This window comes from Loxodonta africana, chromosome 6 (assembly GCF_030014295.1).
Source record: "Loxodonta africana isolate mLoxAfr1 chromosome 6, mLoxAfr1.hap2, whole genome shotgun sequence".
Lineage (NCBI taxonomy): Eukaryota > Metazoa > Chordata > Mammalia > Proboscidea > Elephantidae > Loxodonta > Loxodonta africana.
Window position 1 is genome coordinate 10,808,469 of NC_087347.1, and position 22,600 is coordinate 10,831,068.

General features: G+C 41.7%; 1 protein-coding gene and 1 long non-coding RNA gene across 2 annotated transcripts in view; one reads left to right on the forward strand and one right to left on the reverse strand.

Annotated features, from left to right (window-relative positions):
• Positions 1-2,516: 2,516 nt before the first annotated feature.
• On the reverse strand, positions 2,517-9,237 carry LOC135231516 (uncharacterized). Its single transcript, XR_010322207.1, has 3 exons — positions 8,687-9,237; positions 6,365-6,531; positions 2,517-5,518 (listed from the first exon to the last, which is right to left on the reverse strand). It is a non-coding gene; the product is annotated as an uncharacterized LOC135231516 (long non-coding RNA).
• Positions 9,238-9,281: 44 nt separating this feature from the next.
• PDE6D (phosphodiesterase 6D) overlaps positions 9,282-22,600 on the forward strand; it is a 54,067-nt gene continuing 40,748 nt past the window's right edge. The window contains exon 1 of the mRNA XM_003417914.4: positions 9,282-9,487. Within this exon, the coding sequence (XP_003417962.2) occupies positions 9,438-9,487 (50 nt within the window). The 5' untranslated portion in view covers positions 9,282-9,437. The remainder of the gene's footprint in view (positions 9,488-22,600) is intronic.

Below are 22,600 nucleotides of genomic sequence, written 5' to 3' on the forward strand. Positions count from 1 at the left end.
AATCAACACCTTTGAATTATGGTGTTGGTGAAGAATATTGAATATACCATGAACTACCAAAACAACAAACAAATCTGTCTTGGAAGAAGAACAGCCAGAATGCTCCTTAGAAGCAAGCATGGTGAGAGTTTGTCCCACATACTTTGGACATGTTATCAGGAGGGATCAGCCCCTGGAGAAAGGCGTCATTCTTGGTAAAGTAGAGGGTCAGCAAAAAAGAGAAAGACCCTCAACAAAATGGATTGACACAGTGGCTGCAACAATGGGATCAAGCATAACAATGATTGTGAAGATGGTGCAGGACCAGGCAGTGTTTCCTTCACAGGGTCACTATGAGTTGGAACTGACTCAATGATACCTAACAACAACAACAAGCTCAGCTTTGGCTCACAGTGATCCCAGTGGGTCCCCAAACCCATCCGGTCGTGATTTCCCCAATTCCAGAACCCATAACTGGAATGGATATACTCAGTAACTGGCATAACCCACACACTGGATTCCTGACAAAGTGGAGTAAAGCCTATTATGGTAGGAAAAGCAAAGTGAAGCCATCAGAACTGCCCTTACCTAGGAAAATATTAAATGAAAAGCAACACCACATTTCTGGAGGGATTGCAGAGAATACTGCCACCATCAAGGACATGAAGGATGCAGGGATGGTGATTCCCACCACATCCCCATTCAACTTGCCTATTTGGCCTGTGCAAAAAATAGATGGGTCTTAGAGAATGACAGTGGATTATCGAAAACTTAACCAGGTGGTAACTCCAACTGCAGCTCTTGTTCCAGATGTGGCTTCGCTGCTTTAGTAAATTAATACAGCTCCTGGTGTGCAGCTATTGATCTGGCTAATGCCTTTTTCTCCATATTCTCCATACCTGTTTTGAAGGACCACCAGAAGCAAGGCCAGCAATACACCTTTACTGTCCTACCTCATGGGTATATCAACTCTCCAGCTCTATGTCTAATTTAGTCCACAGGGACCTTGGTTGCCTTTCCTTTCCACAAGACGCCACACTGGTGCATTACATTGATGACGTTATGCAGACTGGACCCAGTAAGGAAGAAATGTCAGTGACTCTGGACTTATTGGTAAAACATTTGCTTGCTAGAGGTGCCTTCCACCTCAGTGAATTTTCTAGGAGTCCTGTGGTGTGGGGCATGTCGAGATATCACTTCCATTTAATTATGGAATAGGAAAAGCCAAGTGGAAAGCCATTAGAACTGCTCCTATCTAAGAAAATATTAAATGAATATCTCGACAATCCTTTTAAGGCAAAGGATAAGTTATTGCATCTGGTTCCTTCCACAGCTAAAAAGGAGGCACAATGCCTAGTGGGCCTCTTTGGATTTTGAAAGCAATATATTCCTCATTTGGGTGTGCTACTCCAGCCTATTTATCAAGTGACTTGAAAAGCTGGTAGTTTTGAGTGGGGCCCAGACCAAAAGAGGGCTCTGCAACAGGTTCCAGCTGCCTTGCCAGCAGCTCTGACACTTGGGTCATATGATCCAGCTCATCCAATGGTGCGTTAAGTCTCAGTGGCAGATAGAGATGCTGTTTGGTATCTTTGGCAGGACCCTATTGGTGAATCAAAGGGCAGACCCCTAGGATTTTAGAGGAAAGCCCTGCCATCCTCTGCAGATAACTACTCTTCTTTTGAGAAACAGCTTTTGGCTTGTTACAGGGCCTTAGCAGAGACTGAACGCTTAACCATGGGACACTAAGTCACATGCAGCCTGAGCTGTCCATCATGAAGTGAGTATTGTCTGACCCACAGAGTCATATGTCAGACATGCACAGCAGCACTCCATCATTAAATGGAAGTGGTATATACGAAATCAGGACCAGGCAGTGTAAAAGCATGACCTGAAGGCACAAGTAAGGTGTATGAGGAAGTGGCCCAAATGACTATGGTCTTCACTGCTGTCACATTATCTGCCCTCTCCCAGTCTGCACCTATGGTCTCATGGAGAGTTCCTTACTGTCAGTTGACTGAGGGAGAGAAAATTTGTGCCTGGTTTACAGATGGTTCTGCACAATATGCAGGCACCACTCAAAAGTGGACAGTGGCAGCACTACAGCTCCTTTCTGGGACTTCCCTGAAGGACAGTAGTGAAGGGAGATTCCCCAGTGGGCAGAACTTCAAGCAGTGCAGCTGGTTGTTCACTTTGCTTGAAAGGAGAAATGGCCAGGTGTGCAACTGTATACTGATTCATGGGCTGTGGTCAGTGGTTTGGCTGGATGGTCAGGGACTTGGAAGGAACGTGATTGGAAAATTGGTGACAAGGAATGAAGTGCAATTGATTACTCATTGATTACTTTTATGTGGCCTTTCTAAACATGGTCTTGTAACTCCCACCAGATGATTGTGTGATAGGGTAGTTGTGTCCTACCAAGGGAATTATCCAGTTTTGCCTTAAAAGAGAGCCAATTCCAGAGCAGAGAGGAGGAACCCACCACTAAGGGAGGAGAGACCAGCAGGAGAGACCCAGCAGCAGAGACCTGGTAGCAGAAGATGGCGTGGTAGGCTTCCTGGCCCATGGTGAGAGAAAGCCAAGTGCCTTTAAGCAGAGACTGAGGGCCAAGGAGAGGCATGCCTGTGAACACAGCTGCAGAGAGGCTATCCTGATGGAAAAACTGTATCCTGAGTATTCTTGAGCCTGAATTGTAACTGTTGCTTCCCTAATAAACTCCATAATTGTGAGTATGGTCTGTGAGTGCTTTGTGGCTATCGCAATAAATTATCAAACCCAGTAGAGAGTGCCACCCAGTAAAGAGTGCCACCCAGTAAAGAGTGCCATGGGAGGGATGGCTGGTGTCAGAATTAATAAAGATGGCAGAGAGAGGAGGCATGTCTGACCTCCACCTCATGGGAATCAGCCTTGGGCTGTTAATCTTGATTCTCCTTTCCCCTTGTGAAGTAAGAGGAGGTCAGACAGTGCCCCCAAGCTGTTTTTACAAGGAGGTATAGGGCAGAGGTATGTGGCTAGACCTCTCTAAGTGGGCCAAAGAAGTCAAGATATTTGTGTCTCATGTGAATGCTCATCAAAGGGTGAACTCAGCAGAGGAGGATTTTATCAAGTGGATAGAATGACGCATTCCATGGAAACCAGTTATCTTCTTTCCCCAGACACTCCCGTCATTGCCCAATGGACTCATGAACAAAGTGGCCATGGTAGCAGGGATGGAGGTTATGCATGGGCTCAGCAACATGGACTTCCACTCACCTAGGTTGACTTGGATACAGCCACTACTGAGTGCCTGTACAAATGGTACAGGGGCAGTGTCTGACCTCCTCTAACTTCACAAGGAAGAAGAAAAATAAAGATCAACAGCCCAAGACTGATTCCCATGAGGCAGAGGTCAGACATGACCCTTCTCTCCACCATCTTTACCAATTCTGACACCAGTTGTCCCTCCCACAGCAGTCTCTACTTCTCTACTGGGTTTGATAATTCACTGCAACGGCCACACAGAACTCACAGACAATACTCTCGATTATGGGGTTTATTAGGGAAGTAACAGGTTACAGTTCAGGTTCAGGAATGCTCAGGATACGGTTCTTTGGTCAGGGCAGCCTCTTCCTAGCTGTGCTCTCAGGCAGGCCTCTGCCTGGCCCTCGGCCTCTGCCCTGCTCAGGCAAGTGTTACAAAGCTCTTTTAGCTCTGCTGGTAAGTGCCTAGAAGCACTCCACTCCACCAGCAAGCCAGCTTTCTTGCTCTGTAGGCTGGGAAGCCCACCACACTGTCTCCTGCCAATCTCTCCTGTTGCCACTTCTCTGCCACCACTTCTTGCTGACTTCAGTGTTAGTGACTTCTCGAAGTCAGTCTCCTAGTTCCAGGAACTTCTCAGTGCAGGAATTCCAGGTTCAAAGGACATACTCCGCTCTTGACTGTTCTTTACTGGTGGTGGTGGGATCCTCTCCTTCCTGCTTCTGGGATGGCTCATTTCAAGCCCAGTGGGATGGCAAAACTGACCGATCCCCTTGGTGGGCCACAATTACCCTACTTCCACAATCCCACCCAATCACTTAGGTGGGAGTTACCAGACCATGGCGAAAAAGGCCACACAAAAGAGATCCATCACACCACAGTACCCAATTTGCCAGTAGCAGAGACCAACACTGAGTCTTCGGTGCGGCATCATTCCTCCTGGTGATCTGGGGGCAGGTTGATTACATTGGGCCGCTTCCATCATGGAAAGGGCAGCGCTTCGTTCTTATTGGAATAGACACTTACTCTGGATATGAATTTGCCTTCCCTGCATGTAAAGCTTCTGCCAAAACTACCACCAGTGACTTACAGAAAACTTATCCACTATCATGGTACCCCACAAAACATCGCCTTGGATCAAAGGACTCACTTCACAGCTAATGAAGTGTGGCAGTGGGCCCATGCTCATGGAATTCACTGGTCTTATAATGTTCCCCCATCATCCTGAAGCAGCTGGTTTGATAGAATGGTTGAATGGCCTTCTAAACACACAATTACGGTGCCAGCTAGGTGGCAATACCTTGCAGGGTTGGGGCAATGTTCTCCAGGAAGCTGTACATGCTCTAAACTAGCATCCCATATATGCTGCTGTTTCTCCCATAGCCTGGATTCATTGACCTAGGAATCATACACTCAGATTCTAGATGTCTTAGAAAATATTGCTGAAGACCAGACACAAAAAGGAGGTACCAAAAGAGAAACTGAAAACATCGCCAATAAAATGCAAATGCTAGAGTATGTATTTATGTTGGTTATGTGGACTAATATATTGCATCATTTTCATTGGACAAGTCAAGCTCTCCAAGATTTAGAAGTAAATTTAAAGACACGCACAGCTCTCTACCAGTCATTAACAGGGAATTTACGTAATTTAAGAGAAAATTTTGACAACACAACAAAACAAATCCTACTGAATATTGATTATCAAGCAGTTCACTGTTGCAGAAGCATTAGCAAGAAACAAATAAATGATGGAAGTGTTCCAAAATATTGTTGAGTGCCAGAGATCAATTTCATGTGACCACACACTACACCATCATTGACAAACTTGAATCTTGCAAGAAAAGAAGGGTGAAAGTATAGGAAGTTCTTTCAAATAGATTTTTCTTCTTAAACAACATGGATATACCTGAGGAAGAATGCATGGAGGCATCCAAGAAATTAATGCAGGCTTATCCCAATGACTAAAATACAAACCTTTACAGAGAAGCATGACAATCTCATTCTTACATGAGAACTAAGTTTACAGATTCGGGAAAGACAAATTTTACTCACGTAGGCATGTATGATTCCATAATAGAAGATAAAATACAATGCATATTTGCCAATGTTGAAAATTCTTTACACATATTCCTAACTTTAATGATCCCAAACTGTACAACAGAATGCTCATTTTCATCCTTAAAGAGACTCAAAACCCCTCAGCATACAACAATGGTTCAAGAAAGGCACGATTCATTATTCTTATTATGTATGGAAGTAGATATTGTTCAGCAGCTTAATTGTGATGAAATCATTGAAGAATCTGTAAGAGCAAAGAATAGAAATGTTTCTAATTATAACATTTTAGAGGTGAAATATCTATCTAAAAATAAAATAATTTGTTGTAATATGTTTTCTGATCGTTAAATTTTCTTTTATGACATCTTTTCATTTGTTCATTTATAATTATACCATTTATAACAAAACAAGCATCAGAATTGAAGTATGAGGCATTTAAAGCAAAATTAATAAGTCAATTTTTCATTGTGGGAGATCAACAGAATTTTACATTGATTGTTGAAACAACTAAGCTCACTGACTTATTTTCTTTGTTGTAAAGTACGTGGCATATTCTTTTTGTAGAAAATGTGGTATATAGTATAAATCTTAGTTCCCCACAACCACTCAATATTTTATAATCCAGCTCATCTCATTCCATTAAAATGGCATACGCCACTTCTGCACTCCATATTATAGTCGCATTTAAAAAGAAATTACATCATGGATAGCTAAGACACACACACAGATATTGTTATTTTTAAGTGCCGTCTAGTCGGTTTCAACTCACAGCAACTGTCATGGATTGAATTGTGTCCCCAAAAAATGTATATTAACTTGGTTATGCCATGATTCCCAGTATTGTGTGGTTGTCCTCCATTTTGTGATTGATATAATTTTCCTATACGTTGTAAATCCTAATCTCTGCCTGGGGTTAATGAAGCATGATTAGATTACGTTAAAAAGGATTAGGATAGGGTGTAATACCCTTACCCAGGTCACATTCCTGATCCATGTAAAGGGAGTTCCCCTGGGGTGTGATCTGCACCACATTGTATCTCTCAAGAGATAAACGGAAAGGGAATTGAGCAGAGAATGGGGGACCTCATACCACCAAGAAAGCAGCACCAGGATCAGAATGTGGCCTTTGGACCCAGGGTTCCTGCATGGAGAAGCTCCTAGTCCAGGGGAAGATTGATGAGAAGGGCCTTCCTCCAGAGCCGACAGGGAGAGAGGCTTCCCCTGGAACCGATGCCCTGAATTTGGACAGGTAGCCTACTAAAAAAAAAAAAAAATTTTTTTTTTTTTTACTAGACTGTGAGAAAATAAATTTCTCTTTGTTAAAGCCATCCACTTGTGGTGTTTCTGTTACAACCAGTACTCGATAACCAAGACAGCAACCCTATGTACAACAGAACAAAACACTCCCCAGTCCTGCACCATCCTCACAATCTTTATGCTTGAGCCCAATGTTGCAGCCACTGTGTCAATCCATCTCGTTGAAGGTCTTCCTCTTTTTCACTGACGTGCTATTCTACCAAGCATGATGTCCTTCTCCAGTGACTGGTCCCTCCTGATAATACTCCCAAAGTATGTGAGACAAAGTCTCGCCATCCTTGCTTCTAGTGAGCATCATGACTATACTACTTCCAAGACAAATTTGTCCTTCTGGCAGTACATGGTATATTCAATATTTCTTTACTAACACCATAATTCAAAGGCATCAATTCTTCTTTGGTCTTCCTTATTCACTGACCAGATTTCACATGCATATGAGATGATTGAAAACACCATGGTGTGGTTCAGGTGCACCTTAGTCCTTAAAGTGACATCTTTGCTTTTTAACACTTTGAAGAGATCTTTTGCAGATCTGCCCAATGTAAAGCGTCTTTTGATTTCCTGACTGCTGCTTCCATGGGTGTTGACTGTGGATCCAAGTAAAATGAAATCCTTGACAACTTCAATCTTTTCCCTGTTTATTGTGATGTTGCTTATTGGTCCAGCTGTGAGGATTTTTGCTTTCTTTGAGGTGTAGTCCATACTGAAGGCTGTAATCTTTGATCTTCATCAGTAAGTGCTTCAAGTCTTCTTCACTTTTAGCAAGCAAGGTTGTGTCATCTGCATATCTCAGGTTGTTAAAGAATCTTCCTCCAATCCTGATTCCCTGCTCTCCTTCATATAGTTCAGCTTCTTGGATTATTTGCTCAGCATACAGATTGAATAAGCATGGTGAAAGGATATAACCCTGATGCACACTTTTTCTGGCTTTAAACCATGCAGTATCTCCTTGTTTGGTTCAAACAACTGCCTCTTGGTCTAAGTACAGGTTGCTCACGAGCACAATTAAGTTTTCTGGAATTCTCATTCTTCACAATATTATCCATAATTTGTTATGATCCACACAGTCAAATGCCTTTGCATAGTCAATAAAACACAGGTAAACATCTTTCTGGTATTCTCTGCTTTCAGCCAAGATACACCTGACATCAGCAATGATATCCCTTGTTTTACACCCTCTTCTGAATCCGGCTTGAATTTCCGACAGTTCCCTGTCCATGTATTGCTGCAACCGCTTTTGAATGATCTTCAGCAAAATTTTACTTTAGTGTGATATTAATGATATTGTTTGATAATTTCCACATTCTGTTTGATTACCTTTCTTTGGAATGGGTACAAATATGGATCTCCTCCAGTTGGTTGGCCCAATAGCTGTCAAACAAATTTCTTGGCATAGACGAATTAGCACTTCCAGCGCTGCGTCCGTGTCTTGAAACATCTCAATTCGTATTCCATCAATTCCGGGAGTCTTGTTTTTCGCCAATGCTTTCAGTGCAGCTTGGACATATATATATACCCATTGCCCTCAAATGGATTCTGACTTATAGCGACTCTGCAGGACAAAGTAGATCTGCAGAGTATCACATCTTTCTCCTGAGGAGCGGCTGGTGAGTTCAAATCACCAAACTTTTGATTAACAGCCCAGCGCTTTAATCACTGTGCCTCCAGGGCTCTATCATATATAGATATAAATCACATATCCCGATAGAATGTGTGAGTAAACAGAGGAAGGTGCACCACAGATTGTCAGCATTCAGGGCCCTCATATGCCTTAACGCGGCCCTGGACTCAGGGCCAATCTAACTCTGTCCCAGCTTGCTATGACCTCTGGCCATTGTCTTCACCTCTCTGGGCCTCAGTTTCCTCACATGTAAAACAACAGGGGTTAGATTAGCAAATTCTCTAAAGTCACTAACTGTATCGATATTCTGAGTTTACAATCCATATATTTCCCAGGCCAGTGCACGAACACACCAGAATCCCCTGCAAACCACGTAAAAGGCACCCCAGACCAACATACAAGCACAATTTGAAGGAGTCATTTCGTTAGTCTCATGGTTAAATCAGTGTTTTTGTTTGTTGTTTGCAGCCTTACCGTGATTTGCAGGAGAATGCTGAGTTTCACGTAAAGAGAAGTTAGTTCTTTGTGGGCTGTCATTTTCATTTCAAGGGGAAGAGGGTCTTCCTGCCTGGTCTACAGTCTCCGATTCCAAAACCAGAGAGTCCTGACGGCGAATTTATGAATTTGCAAACCCTAAGAGGGGCATACAGACGAACGGGGTGCAGGGAATGCTGGGATTTGTAGTCCCTGGGCCTCTTTGTTGCGTGCCGGGATCTGTGGTTCCCGGGAGTACCCCTGGACTGCTGGGAAATGTAGTCTCAGCCGCATCGCTTAGTGCAACCTGCCTTCATCTCAAAGCCCTGCTGTACCCAGCGGCAAGAGCAGGCCCCTGGAGTCTCTGAAGCCAACATTCCCCTGGGACAAACTCCAGGCAACAACTCCAAGTGAAATATTTGTCCTAAGGGACGTCCCCGGGAGGGCTCTTCCCACTGGCGCTCCCCATCCCCCTGCGAAGCCGCTGGATGTTATTATTGGTTGATCAGGATGCCAATCGCCGAGGCGGGCTTTCCATTGGCGGAGGGGCGGGCGGTCGGAGGCTACGGGGAAGAAGAAGGGATAAGGAGCGGGAGCTGAGGGGAGAGAGAGGCCGGTCCGGATCTGGCCGCTGCCGCTGCTCGCCCGAGGTCTCCAGGCCGGGCTGCGGCTCCGTCCTCGGCTCCTCGGCATCATCTCCGAGGCTCCGCCGGGCCAGCGTGTGAGAGCCGCGGGCGGCGGCCGCCGCATCATGTCAACCGAGGACGAGCGGGCCAGGGAGATCCTGAGGGGCTTCAAACTGTATCCGCCCGGGAGCGGGGCGGGGCGGGGCCGGGAGGACCGGGAGGCGGCCGCCCCCTGAGGAGACCAGCCGCGCGGGGGCCGCGCCGGGTGGGCACCTGAGGAGAAGGGCGCGGGAGGGGCGAGCACAGGACCGGCGTCCCGGACCCCGGCGGGGACCGGCGCTGGAGGCGGGCCGAGGGGCGTCCTGAGGGAAGAAGGGGACGTTGACGGGAGCCCGGGGGTGGAGGCGCGGGAGCCCCGGGAATTGGGCCGGGGGAGGCTCCGGGCGTCGGAAACGGGTTTCGGGAAGGCCCGCTGGGTTCTGAGCTCCAGCCGGGACCCCGAGGTCGGACAGGGGCCGCGGCCCGCAGCGGGTGGGGACGCGGTGGGCCCCTTCGAAGCCCAGGAGTCTCGTTGGCGGGAAGCCCACGGGGGGACGCGGAAAGTGACTTGGAGCGAGTGCCCTGGTGTGGGACAAATGCGAAGGCTTGTGTTCCACTCTCCGAGCCCCCTGCCCTTCCCCGCCCCCGCCTTGTTTCCACAACTTCTCTTCCTCACTTGTGGCTTCTCCCAGGGCCGGAGGAGAGGAAGGTGGGGCAGGAGAAGTCCTACATCGACCTCATCTAACTCTGTCTTGGCCTTTTGAGGCGCTGGATGGCCACTGCTTCTCCCCTCAACTCTTCCGTTTTCTTTCCAGAAAAAATGAGGACCCTAAACTGTGTGTGAGATAACTGGATGTGCTTTGGGGTTTGCCCTGGGACTCCTAGCAAAGGTATCTTGGCTTGCTCCTGTGTTTCCGAAATGCGTAGGCATGGTGGAGCTGTCCAGCAATGATTTGATGACTTTGGGGATACCGTAGGCTATAGTAGGGTATAGAAATCATTGCCACAGGCCAGTTGTGACACCCCTTTCGTCACCTTCTCTCTTTCGTGCAGTAAAGAAGCTTTGTGTTTTCATGGAGTATTAATCTGTAACTATATGATGCGGATGAAAAAAATGCATTCTTGTATGTGGCAATTTTACGTTTTCCTGCTGACCTTAAAGTGTCCTTACATCTAATCCATACAATGTGAAATAGTGTAAAATTTCTCTCTCATTGAAAAATGTAGTCATCACTTCAGGGCTCCCCCCACCTGGGAGGTTTAATGGAGCACTGTTCTCTGAGCTGCCTGGTGTATTTTCTCAATGCCCATTTCACCCCTGCAAATTTGAATTGTTTGATCATCATCAGAAGACAAGTTGGTAGTAATTTTTAGGACACAAAATGAGAAAAAGGTACAGGAAGTCTTGGATGTACAAATGACATTTTTTAAATGGAAGTGGACCCAGTATGCTTTTTTTTTTTAATTGAATGCTGTATCACTTTTGCGTGCTGCTGTTCATGATAAATTTTTATTACTTTTCCATAGTGATGTTTAGTGACAGCCTTTTCTTATATGCTCCATGTACCTTTCTCTTGTTAACGAAGCCTGTAAGTAGATAAGGATGACTGTAGTGTTAGAAAAGCCCGGACGTGAGTTTTGTTTTTCCCTTAAGTAATTTATATTGTTCTTTAACATGTATGTTGTAGACAGTAAGCCAGAGGGTATGGAAAGTTGACAGATCTCAGAAACAATACTTTTGTCTGATTGGAATTAGCTTAATGCTGAAAACAAGAAAGGGTCTTTTTAATGACTTCTGAACAATGTGGAAAGGGAAAGTTTGAGCTTGTCACCTTCAGTGTTGGCCCTTGAACCTGTTGAGAAAGAGACTGAGAGACAAATATGGGAAAATAGTAGAAAGCAGAACCTGTGTCAGCCACTAAAAGAAAAAGTGGATTAACCAATTCAGTGATGACATCAGTGCATCTAGAAAAAGGCTTTCAGGGAAAGTTTGACCTGTGCTGACAAAATCCTGAAGCTCAAAGGAAACAGCCACATAAAAATGTTAGCATGGGAGTGATGCTTTACTTATCCTTTGGTAGCTTTTATTGGCATCTGAGGATTAAGAGAGAAAAAGAAAGAAGGGGTTTTAGGATTTGGTAGTACCTTCAAGAAAGAATAAAATTAATGTTTTAGTAAGTTTTATTACTACAGTAGAAAAGCTCCATTGTATTCTCCCAGCAACAGTGTTGGTGGTTCTCATTTTCCCATATCCACTCTGTCGGTCTTTATTTTCCCCCAATTCGGACAATAAATGATACCTTGTTTTAGAGTATATTTCACTGGATTTCTAGATCCCTGGGAAAGTAATTTAAGTAAGGTTTAAGAGCCCGAACTACTCTAGAGATACACTGCGTTGGAATCTCAGGCCTGCACCCCTGGTTATGTGTCCCTGAGCAACTTTTATAACCTCTGCCTCAATTTCGTCGACTGAAAATGAGGATAAATAATAGTACCCACCTCATAGGGTTGCTGTGAACATGAAATGAGTTGGTGTCTAAACCTTTTAGAAAAGTACTTGGTGCGTAGTAGGCAATATGTGCCATTGTTGTTATTATTACTATAAAAGTTGCAAATCTGTTTGATCATTTCTTTTTCTTCTGTTGACTGCTTATTGGTATTGTTTTTGCCCATTTTACTATTGAATTGTTTATTTTTCTTATCGCTTCATAGGTGTTCTTTATACGTTTTAGTATTAATCCTTTGCCTGTTAGGTGGTGGTGCAAATATCTTCTCTCAATGTATTGTTTGTCTCTTTTTTGTTATTGTTGAACAAAATTTTTAAGTTGTTGTCAGATTTATCAATATTTTCCATATGGCTTCTGCATTTTTGTGTCTTGTTTAAGACAACCTTCCTTATCCCAGTATTAATGAAATATGCTCTTATGTTTTCTTCTCTTTTTAATTAGCTCTTTAATCTGTTTGCAATGTCTTTGTATGTGTGGTACATGGTAAAAATCTAACTTTTTCTGCTGTTTAGATAGCCAATTGTCCAATACTGTTTGCTAAGTAATTAGTCCATTGTCTGCCCACAGCTTTGAAATGCCATCTTTATCATATACTAAATTTCCATAAAACCAAAAACCAAACCAAACCCCTTGCCATCCAGTCGATTCTGATTCATAAGAACCCTATAGGACAGAGCAGAACTGCCTCATAGAGTTTCCAAGGAACACCTGGTGGATTTGAACTGCTGACCTTTTGGTTAGCAGCCGTAGGCATGGTTTTATTTTTGGATTATTTTTGTTTCATTGATCCATTTGTCTCTTCCTGTGCCCGTACACATTGGCTTAATTATTACAGTTTTATTATATGTTTTAGTATAGTTAACAGTATGAGCAAAGTGTGTGTTTAAAGTCATATTGTAAGGTCTTTGTAAGCGTTTATGTCTCTATTATTCACACAGAGCCTTGCCTATATGCCCATAGTAGATACTCAAAAAGTATGAATAACAGTGTCTTAATCAGATATTGTCTTTGTGTCTGAGAGAATTCAGTATAAGCTTTTATACTTGCCTAAGTTATTTCAAAAATACATCATTTTTAAGATTTCTTTCTTATATCGCCTTCACCCCACCCCAGCTTGTACACGTTAAAAGTCTTATATTTCTTTCTTGTTTGTTAAAAGCATAACATTTCCTAAATTGTAAATTAAAGTTATAAATGAAATGTGATTTTCCTGCAAAGGTTTTGGATTTGATTATCTTAAGTAGCTGATATAGAGATTGATGTTTGTATCCTCCTTTCTTCATATCATTACATTCAGCAGTTATCTGTTGGGTGATGATTATGTACAGGACACTGTGTACTTGAAGGATACAAAAGTCATTTGGTCACTGTCCCCTCCTTCTAGAAGTTTAACCATTTTTATGTCATTTTGGGAGGGATATCTTCAAATGCAATGCATTTTTAAAAACAGTATTTAATATTTCTAATACAAATTCCAGCCACCCAGTAATAACCATTGTTAACATTTTAATGTCTTAATATAGCTAATATATAATATATTTGCTTTTATAAATATGGGATCATAAATATTATTTTATAACTTGCTTTTTTTACTTAATACATTTGACATGTTCATAATTTTCAGGGATAGAGTGACGCATTTGTCACAGTCCTCTTATACTGCACTGTGTTGCCTATTTACTATTCAAATTACTTTTTCCTCAACATAAATATATAACTTTTACAAATTAGTATCAAGAAACTGACAGATAGGCTTAAGAAAGAATTATGCTTTTATGGTTTCATTTTCTTTAATTCATCTGGAATTTGTTTTATTTGTATAATATGAAGTAGTGATCTAACTTTTTTTAATAGTTAGCTAATTTTCCCCCATGTCTTTATCTATATTCCAGATATTTATATAATATCCAAAACATAAATCACTTCCTGCAAATCAATAAGATAATGAACTCAAAACGGACAAAAGATACAAACAGTTCACAGAAGAAAAATACAGATGACCAATAAATAAAGGGATGCTCAACCTTACTAAAACAAGTTATTCCTTTTCTCCCAATTAATTGACAAAAATTTAAAAGATTAATAATATACAGTGCAACTTTTGGGAGAAAGGGTCACTCTCACTCTGTGTGTGTGTGTGTGTGTGTTTAGCCTTTATGAAGAGTAACTAGTGTCTATCAAAAGTTGACATAAAACTACAGTACAGCATAGTAGTTACGAGCATGGGTGGTGGGTTCAGACTACCTGCCTCCACCATTGTGATCCTGTGCAGAGCACCCAGTCTCTTTGAGCTTGAGTTTCCATATCTGTAAAATGAAAGACAACCTCAGAGGGTTGTTATGAGAATTAAGCGAGATTGCATATAAAAAACTGAATACAGTGCCTGGCACATAGTAAGTAATGTTAGCTGCTTTTAGTATTCATTTTATGAATAATATTTTGAATAATAACAATGGGATTAATATTACTGCAAAGCCGTTTATCTCTCTGAGGTATAACTGGTACCTTCACACTATTCTCCTACCAAGAAATTATAATATTTCTGCTTTGCCTCTTTGAAGAAATGATTCCATTAATAAGCACTGATATATACGTAGTATTTATTTTGTTGTCTAGTAAGTAATCACACTCCAGTTTATGGTAGGTTAGCAAAAAGAACTAGTTTGGCTCAGAAGTTTTCTGAAAGCACTGTCATTTGTGGTCTTACATCCTCTCGCCATAGTTTGGTCCCGGATCCCCCATATTCTCTTTTTCATAGCACCTTGATCTTTGACTTAACTTCCAGTCAAAAATAGTTGACTTTACATCTTCTGTTCACGTAGGTTTCCTTATTAGGAATAGAAGACTGTTGAACTTTTCTTGAATGTCACAGTTGCCCAATAAAATTGCCTTGGCCAAGTGTTAAAGTGAAGTTTTTGATTTCCTAAAATACAGTTTTTGCTTAAACCAAAAAAACCAAACCCACTGCCGTCGAGTTGATTCCAACTCGTAGCGACCCTATGTGACAGAGTAGAACTGCCCAATAGAGTTTCCAAGGAGCGCCTGGAGGATTTGAACTACCGACCTCTTGGTTAGCAGCCGTAGCACTTAACCACTATGCCACCAGGGTCTCCAGTTTTTGCTTATCAACCCAAATTCCGGAAAAGGAACCAAAACAAGCAGCTTCCATATAGCCACTCAACACTGTTTGATCACAGATTGCCTAGTCATGGATTTCATGGAGATTGTGATTGGTAGCTCGTCTTTCTAGCATCCTCACAAATGGGCTCTGAGAAGTTATTATTGCTATCGTGAATGGATTAAATGAGTACAATGTCCTACTGGGTTGTTACTTAGGATTTTTTGTTGTTGTTACTTCGGATTTTTAAACAGGTAGTCCTACTTTTGCATTTTTGAGGGGAATTTGAAATATAACTAGATATAGTCTTCTTCAGACTTCAGAGTTTCTTTCCAGGAGTATATAGTATAGTTTAAGGAGAAACATTATAGTAACTTTTGGAGAAATGGGACAGAACATGGTAAGACTCCCATGGAAAATTCAGGTTGTGTCATTACTGTATTTGATTAAGTACCAGCAGTGGTGCTAGGGCAGGCAGCTCCAGGTTCTGGTTAGGCTTGACCTCTTTTGCCTCTCAGGCCTCACTTGTCAGCACTCCTATGGTATGAGAAGACTTACCTTCGGAATGTTTGTCCCTATTCCTGAGATTTAGCATCATAGGAAAGAATTTTAAAGGTCATCTTGTCCAGAGGTCCAGCTGTTCCAATCAATTCTTGAATGCTTAAAATCAAATTGTCAAGATATTAAGAACAGCATTCTTTTTTGCTTTTGACCTACTGGTAATTTTGAAGTTGGGAAGAAAAACAAATATATTTTCTTACAGTCCAGTACTGTAAAAGATCTCAGTGGATTGGACTAAAAGAAATACATTGTTTTTGGCAAAGAAAGTATTAATACCACCATCGACTCGACACCACTGGGTTGTTTGTTGTTTTGAGGAGCACATACAGGGAACTTGTTTAGTTTCCAGTGAAGAGGGGCAGGGACAAGTTGGAGGAGAGGAAAGGCACTGGAAATGTGCCATACATACAACAATTGGAGAACTAATGAAAGTTTAACTTAAGGATAAAAAGAGTTGGGTAAGGGATACGAATGAATGTTCTCTTCCAAAGTTTAAAAAGCTGTTCTAAAGAGGAGGCATTAAATGTGTTCTGCGTGGCTCTCAGAGGAAGTACAAGACTCAAGGGTAGAAGTCCTAAGGGACAGTGTTTAGCCTGGTTTCTAACAGAGTTCTCGCACGCCCCCCCCCCCAAAAAAAGATACTTTCCGGAAAGTGTTTAGGCAGCAGATGGACACCTGTCAGTCAGGTGTGTTGGAGAGGAAAATTATGTATGAAACCAGATAAGGTATTAGAGTAGATGAACTCCAAAAGAACCCAAATCCTTTTCCAACACTACAATTCTTTGGGGTGGTAATAACCTTTCTTGGTTAACAAGGACTGTTTTCAGCCATTATGTCTATTGAGATATGTTCCGTGCCTAAAATAGGCAAAACATTTTTTTTGTGATTTAATGTAATAAAAGCATATGATTTCAAATAACTTTTAGCTTTTCAGACAACTCTTTCTTAAGTACTCAATATGGATGAAGTATTTGTTTAGTGCATTTTGGCAATATTAATTCATAATCTAGGTGAGCAGTTATTGCCTCTGAATTTAGGTAAAGTCTGGAGAACTAAACATAAATAGCTCTAATAGAAATAACACTGTAAATATAGCCACAAGAAAATGGATGGACTAATAAAATCTGAAGAAGAACAGGGCATTAGGATTGGAGGAAGACTTATTAACAACCTGAATTATGCAGATGACACAACCTTGCTTGCTGAAAGTGAAAAGGACTTGAAGCATTTACTGATGAAGATCAAAGATGACAACCTTCAGTATGGATTATACCTCAATATAAAGAAAAAAACCCTCACAACTGGACCAATAAGCAACATCATGACAAACGGGGAAAAGACCGAAGTTGTCAAAGATTACATTTTACTTGGATCCACAATCAACACCTGTGGAAGCAGCAGTCAAGAAATCAAAAGATGTGTTGCATTGGACAGATCTGTTGCAAAAGACCTCTTTAACATGTTGAAAAGCAAAGATGTCACCTTGAAGACTAAGGTGCACCTGACCGAAGCCATGGTGTTTTCAGTCATCTCCTATGCATGTAAAAGCTGGATGATAAATAAAGACCGAAGAAGAATTGACGCCTTTGAAGTATGATGTTGGCAAAGAATATGGAATATACCATGGACTGCCAAAAGAACGAACAAATCTGTTGTGGAAGAAGTACAACCAGAATGCTCCTTAGAAGCAAGGATGGCAAGACTATGTCTCACGTACTTTGGACACATTGTCGGGAGGGATCAGCCCCAGGAGAAGGACATCATGCTTGGTAAAGGAGACACCACTACCACTACCCGTAAAGTAGAGGGTCAGCAAAAAAGAGGAAGACCCTCAAGGAGATGGATTGACACAGTGGCTGCAACAGTGGGCCTAAGTAAGCACGACAACGATTGTGAGGATGGCACAGGACTGGGCAGTGCTTTGTTTTGTTGTGCATAGCGTCGCTGTGAGTCAGAACCAACTCAATGGCACCTAACAACAACAACAATAAAATCTGTCTTGGAAGAAGTACAGCCAGAATGCTCCTTAGAAGCAAGGATGGTGAGACTTCATCTCATGTACTTTGGACAAGTTATCAGGAGGGACCAGTCCCTAAGAAGAACATCATGCTTGGTAAAGTAGAGGGTCCGCAAAAAAGAGGAAGACCCTCAACAAAATGGATTAACACAGTGGCTGCAATGATGGGTTCAAACATAGCAAAGTTTGTGAGAATGGCACAGTGTTTCATTCTTTTGTACATAGAGTTGCTATAAGTCGGAACCATCTTAATGGCACCTAGCAACAACAGTAATATCTGATTTTCTTATAAAGAAAAAAAATCAACCTCATTGCTGTCAAGTCGATTCCAACTAATAGTGACCTAAAGGACAGAGCAAAACTGCCTTATAGGGTGTCCATGGCATTTCTGCTGTGTTCGAACTGCTCACCTTTTGGTTAGCAGCCAAGCTCTTAACTACTATGCCACCAGGGCTCTGATATTCCTATAGTGCTTTTCAATTTTTCAAAGCACTTTAATACAGTATTGCTGTATCATAACAACCTGTATATTAGTATCCCCATTTTATAAATGAGGGACATCATGCTTGCTAAAATAGAGGGTCAGTGAAAAAGAAGCAGACCCTCAATGAGATGGATTGACATAGTGGCTGCAACAGTGGGCTCAAGCATAACAACGATTGTGAGGACAGTGCAGGACTGGTCATGTTTCCTGCTATTATACATAGGGTCACTATGAGTCAGAACCGACTAGAAGGCAACTAGCGACAACAACAATATAGATGAGGGAATTGAGGATCAACAAAGTTGTTACTCAGATAAAGGTAGACCCTTAATCTAAAGCCTGGTTTGTCTTTCTACAAAATTCACATTCTCTCCAGTCTACCATGAGGCCTCTCTGGGGAATTTATTTTTGTTGCTGTATTATTGATGATGAGTTAGAAATTTTTCCTTGGTATTTAAGTCACAGTGAGATTTATTTTTCACTTGAAAATTATTCTTTTCCATTGTGGTCATGTCCATATTCTTGTTTTCCTTAGCTCTTAGATGTAGGGGATAGTTTTACTCAGTTTAAGGAAGAATTAATACACTTTCCGGAAAGCATTTAAACAATACATGAATGAATTTCATATTTTTTTATTTTAAACACAGTTCCTCTGTAGTGAAAAGATGACCACTCATAGGAATCTGATTAGCAACTGATCACGGTCAAACACAGGAGAATGTTACCTAAGTCTGATGAGCACAAGATTGTATCTGTATGACTTTGTCCAATAAAATTACTCACAAAATGTATCCCACAAATAAGTGGTCTTCAGATGAGCAATTCAGTTCTTGTCATTTGTAGGAAAAGGAGAGAGAATGTCTGGTATGATCCCTTTGGACCTCGGCACATATAGGCAAATATTTCCTGGCTTTGTTCAGAATAGACAAGGTTTCCTTGTGACTAGCTTAATATATTTCAGTTTCATTCTGGAACCTTTTCCTTTAACCTTTATGAAGATATCAAGTGAAAGTATGTTGTGGCTAAGTTTTAGAACCAGCTCTAAGGTTCCTATTATAGAGTGATATTATGCATTTAGGGTTAGTTTTAAAGATTTCCTTTAAATACTATGGACTAAGATGAGAATGTAGCACTTTTCTCTGTAATTGTATGATAAAAAATGTGGAGTAGCAAATGGTATGGCAGTCATTACTACACCATGTGTGGTACTGTTACTAGGGTGACAGTTCTATGTAGAAAGTACGGCTCTTGGACAGGTCACTGCTAAATGACAGATTCAGAAAAAGGAGCTAAATCTGAGAATCCAGCCTGAACACTTTCACAGCATAAAAAGTGAAAAATGTAACCTTAAGCCCTAATTGCTTTTGAGCCATCTTCTGTGCAAAGAGCAGAAGCAGAGCTGGGGTCTGGTCCTAATACTGCCACTTACTGGCCGTGCATTCAGGCATTTATTAGCTGAATCTGTAAGTGCCAGATACTCTGCTAAACCCAGGAGATACAAAATAATAAGCCAGTGTCCGTGCCCAGAGAACCTTTTTTATATAAGAGAGAGAGAGAAAAAGGCAGTAACAGTCAGAATACAAGGTGGTAAGTGCCTGGTAGTTTAAAGTGCTGTGAAATCTCAGAAAAAGAATGACTACTGCTGCAGGCTTGTGGAAGACTTCAGGATTGTCGTTTGAGTAGCATCTTGAGGATGAGTAGGTGTTCAGCATTTTAATCTTCGAGATACATGGGAGGAACAGAGAGGAAGGAAAGTGATGTCATGAAGATGAGGGAGGAGAGTGTTTCAAGGGGGAGCTGGCTTGAGAATGAGAAGAATGAGGACCAGAAACAAATCCTTGGAATTGCTGGAAATTTCATTCATTTGCGAATATTTGAGACTCTACTGAGAGTTCCATGATACCTTATAGACCATTAGTGATCTTTTCAAGAATGCTGTATAGCTGAAAAAACAAATTATAATTTGCCAAGATTAGAAAATGGGTACTAGATGAGGGAATAAAGTCAGCACGAGTAGATTATTCTTTCAAGAAATCCAGTGTCCCAGGAATTTTAAAGAACAGGAATCACATATTTAACCTGCCTGACTTTGTGCAAGTTGCTTAACGTCTGTAAGAGAAGGGTAGTGCTGGCTCCATCTGCCTTACAGAGACGGTAAGAAATTTGAATGACACAATACATGCCAACCATAACTCTTCAAATGCTTTATGCTTGTTAATGTATTATGACAATTATCTATCTGTCCTTGCTTTGAAGTTCAGGGTTACTTTCTATTTTGCTAATTTCTGAGTGTCTGAAAAGCCAGAGTCTCGGTGATTCCTTTTTACCCCAGCTTAAACATCAGAAGCCCTTTTTCACAATTCTGGTAAGTAATTGAGGCTGTTGGAATGGCAAAAAAGGAAGTCCCCAGGATGACACATATGTCCCATTTGAAAACAAAAATCATCTTTGGTTTAGCTTTTAGTTTTTTAAGTGGGTTATAGTTTGAGGAAGTTGATTTCCCTCTGAGTACTGTAGCATTTTTTTAAAACTAGGTAAAATTAAGAAAGCTAAATGTGGGTTTTGATCGGATTTAAGGTACTATCCCTATGCCTCCAAATAACAAAGAGACAGTGGCCAGTCCTTCTGGGAACACGTCCTTGAGAAAGGGCCTGTCTCTTCTCCCCTTCAATCAGAAGATGCTGTGAATGAAATAAAAATGAAAAGTGAGTCTCAAAGAACCCTTTTGGATATGTCTATTCCAGCTTGTTTCTGCTCAGCTTCAGGCCCATAACTGCATATATTAGTAGAATAATGGACCTACTAGAAAAGGAAAGGTTTGTTTTATTGTTTGACTTTGCTAGTGAGAGACTGGGTTTTGTTTCAAATTGTGATCTTTTTCTCATTACTAAATTACTTGCCTCCGCTCTTTCCCAGGCCAGTTTGAATTTCGATTGTACGCTTTCCGAGCACAGCACCTTTGCCAGGGCCAGGGTAGTATTTCACGGGGATATCTCCACTGATTACAGTGCTGCATATTATGTTTCAAGGATAGTGAAACCTGGTTTCTCAGGGAACCATTGATATTTTCTCACCTTGTCCCCCATAGAGAGAAGAATACCACTGGGAAATTACTGTGTGAAGGAAGATGTTTGCACATCCATGAATTTGGCAAACTTAAGGATGGGTTGTTAAGAACTTACTAAAGGCTGGTGTTCTGGATTACCAATGCTGGGGCAAAGGATGTTTACAAGGAGGGCTGTGACCCAAGGGGTATTTAAGAATTAATAATGGTGGAAGTAGAGAAGGAAATGAAGGGCTCAGGTAGAAAGTGAGCAAGGAGGGGAGAGTATTGAGAGGGGAGAGATCATAAAGGCAGAGAGACAAGAAAAACCCCAACCAAAAACTGGGAAAGCAGAGCAAAAAAAGCTTTCCTGTATTGACAGTACTCAGGATACCACTAAATAGAAGCTCTTTTTGTTTACCGATAGTCATTGTTGCTGCTTTTACCCCAAAGGAATGGGAAGGGAAAGGGCTTCTTTCTACCTTGGTGTGAAAGCTTTGCCTCATATTGCTCTGCTCTGCCACCATAGACATTAGCATGTACCATTATATGCTTAGTCAGCCATTGTGCCTGGAAAATCTACTTACCCTGCAATTCCTCAGACTACAGGTAATGAGAGGAGCGCTGATAGTGCAGTGGTTAAACTTCTTGATTGCTAACCTAAAGGTTGGTGGTTCGAAGCCACCAGCCACTGTGCGGGAGAGAGATGTGACAGTCTGCTTCCATAAACATTTACAGCCTTGGAAACCCTATGGGGCAGTTCTTTAGTCATATAGGGTCGCTATGAGTCTGAATCCAATGAGCCACATGCTCATATGTAATTTACAGGTACTCTACTGAGCCCAAAACCAAACCAAACCAAACCCAGTGCCATCGAGTCACTTCCAACTCATAGCAACCCTATAGGACAGAGTACAACAGTCCCATAGAGTTTCCAAGGAGCGCCTGGCGGATTTGAACTGCCGACCCTTTGGTTAGCAGCCCTAGCACTTAACCACTAGGCCACCAGGGTTTCTGGTACTCTAAGTCATTGAATTCAGTTTAATGCAAAATAGGCTTTTAAATTCTAGTTGGTTTTACCTATAATTTGACTAACTATCTTAACTTTGCTCCTTAGGGAGAGTGGGGGTTTTGTTTGTTGTTTGCTTTTTGTTTTTTCTTTTTTGTTGAACTCCGGCTCTAGGTTGCCCTTTCCACAGCCTGCTGAATCCCAAATGACTGTAAGACACCCTTTGATAAGGCTTTCTTATTGCTCAGCCTGAAAGAGTTTTAATTAACCCTTCTGATTTTACTCTGTGGTTCAACACATATGTGAGAACTGATTATGTGCTGAGCACTGAGAATATAAAGATAAATAATACCATGCCAGTGGAATTTGACTTGCAAACTTAACAGATTCTAATTAGTTCTATGATGCAGGTACAAGTGTACAGGCGCACTGAGGGATCATGTATCTTTGCCTAGGGGTGGCTCAAGGGCCACAGTCAGAGAGGCGGTTGACATGGCACTGGGTCTTTAA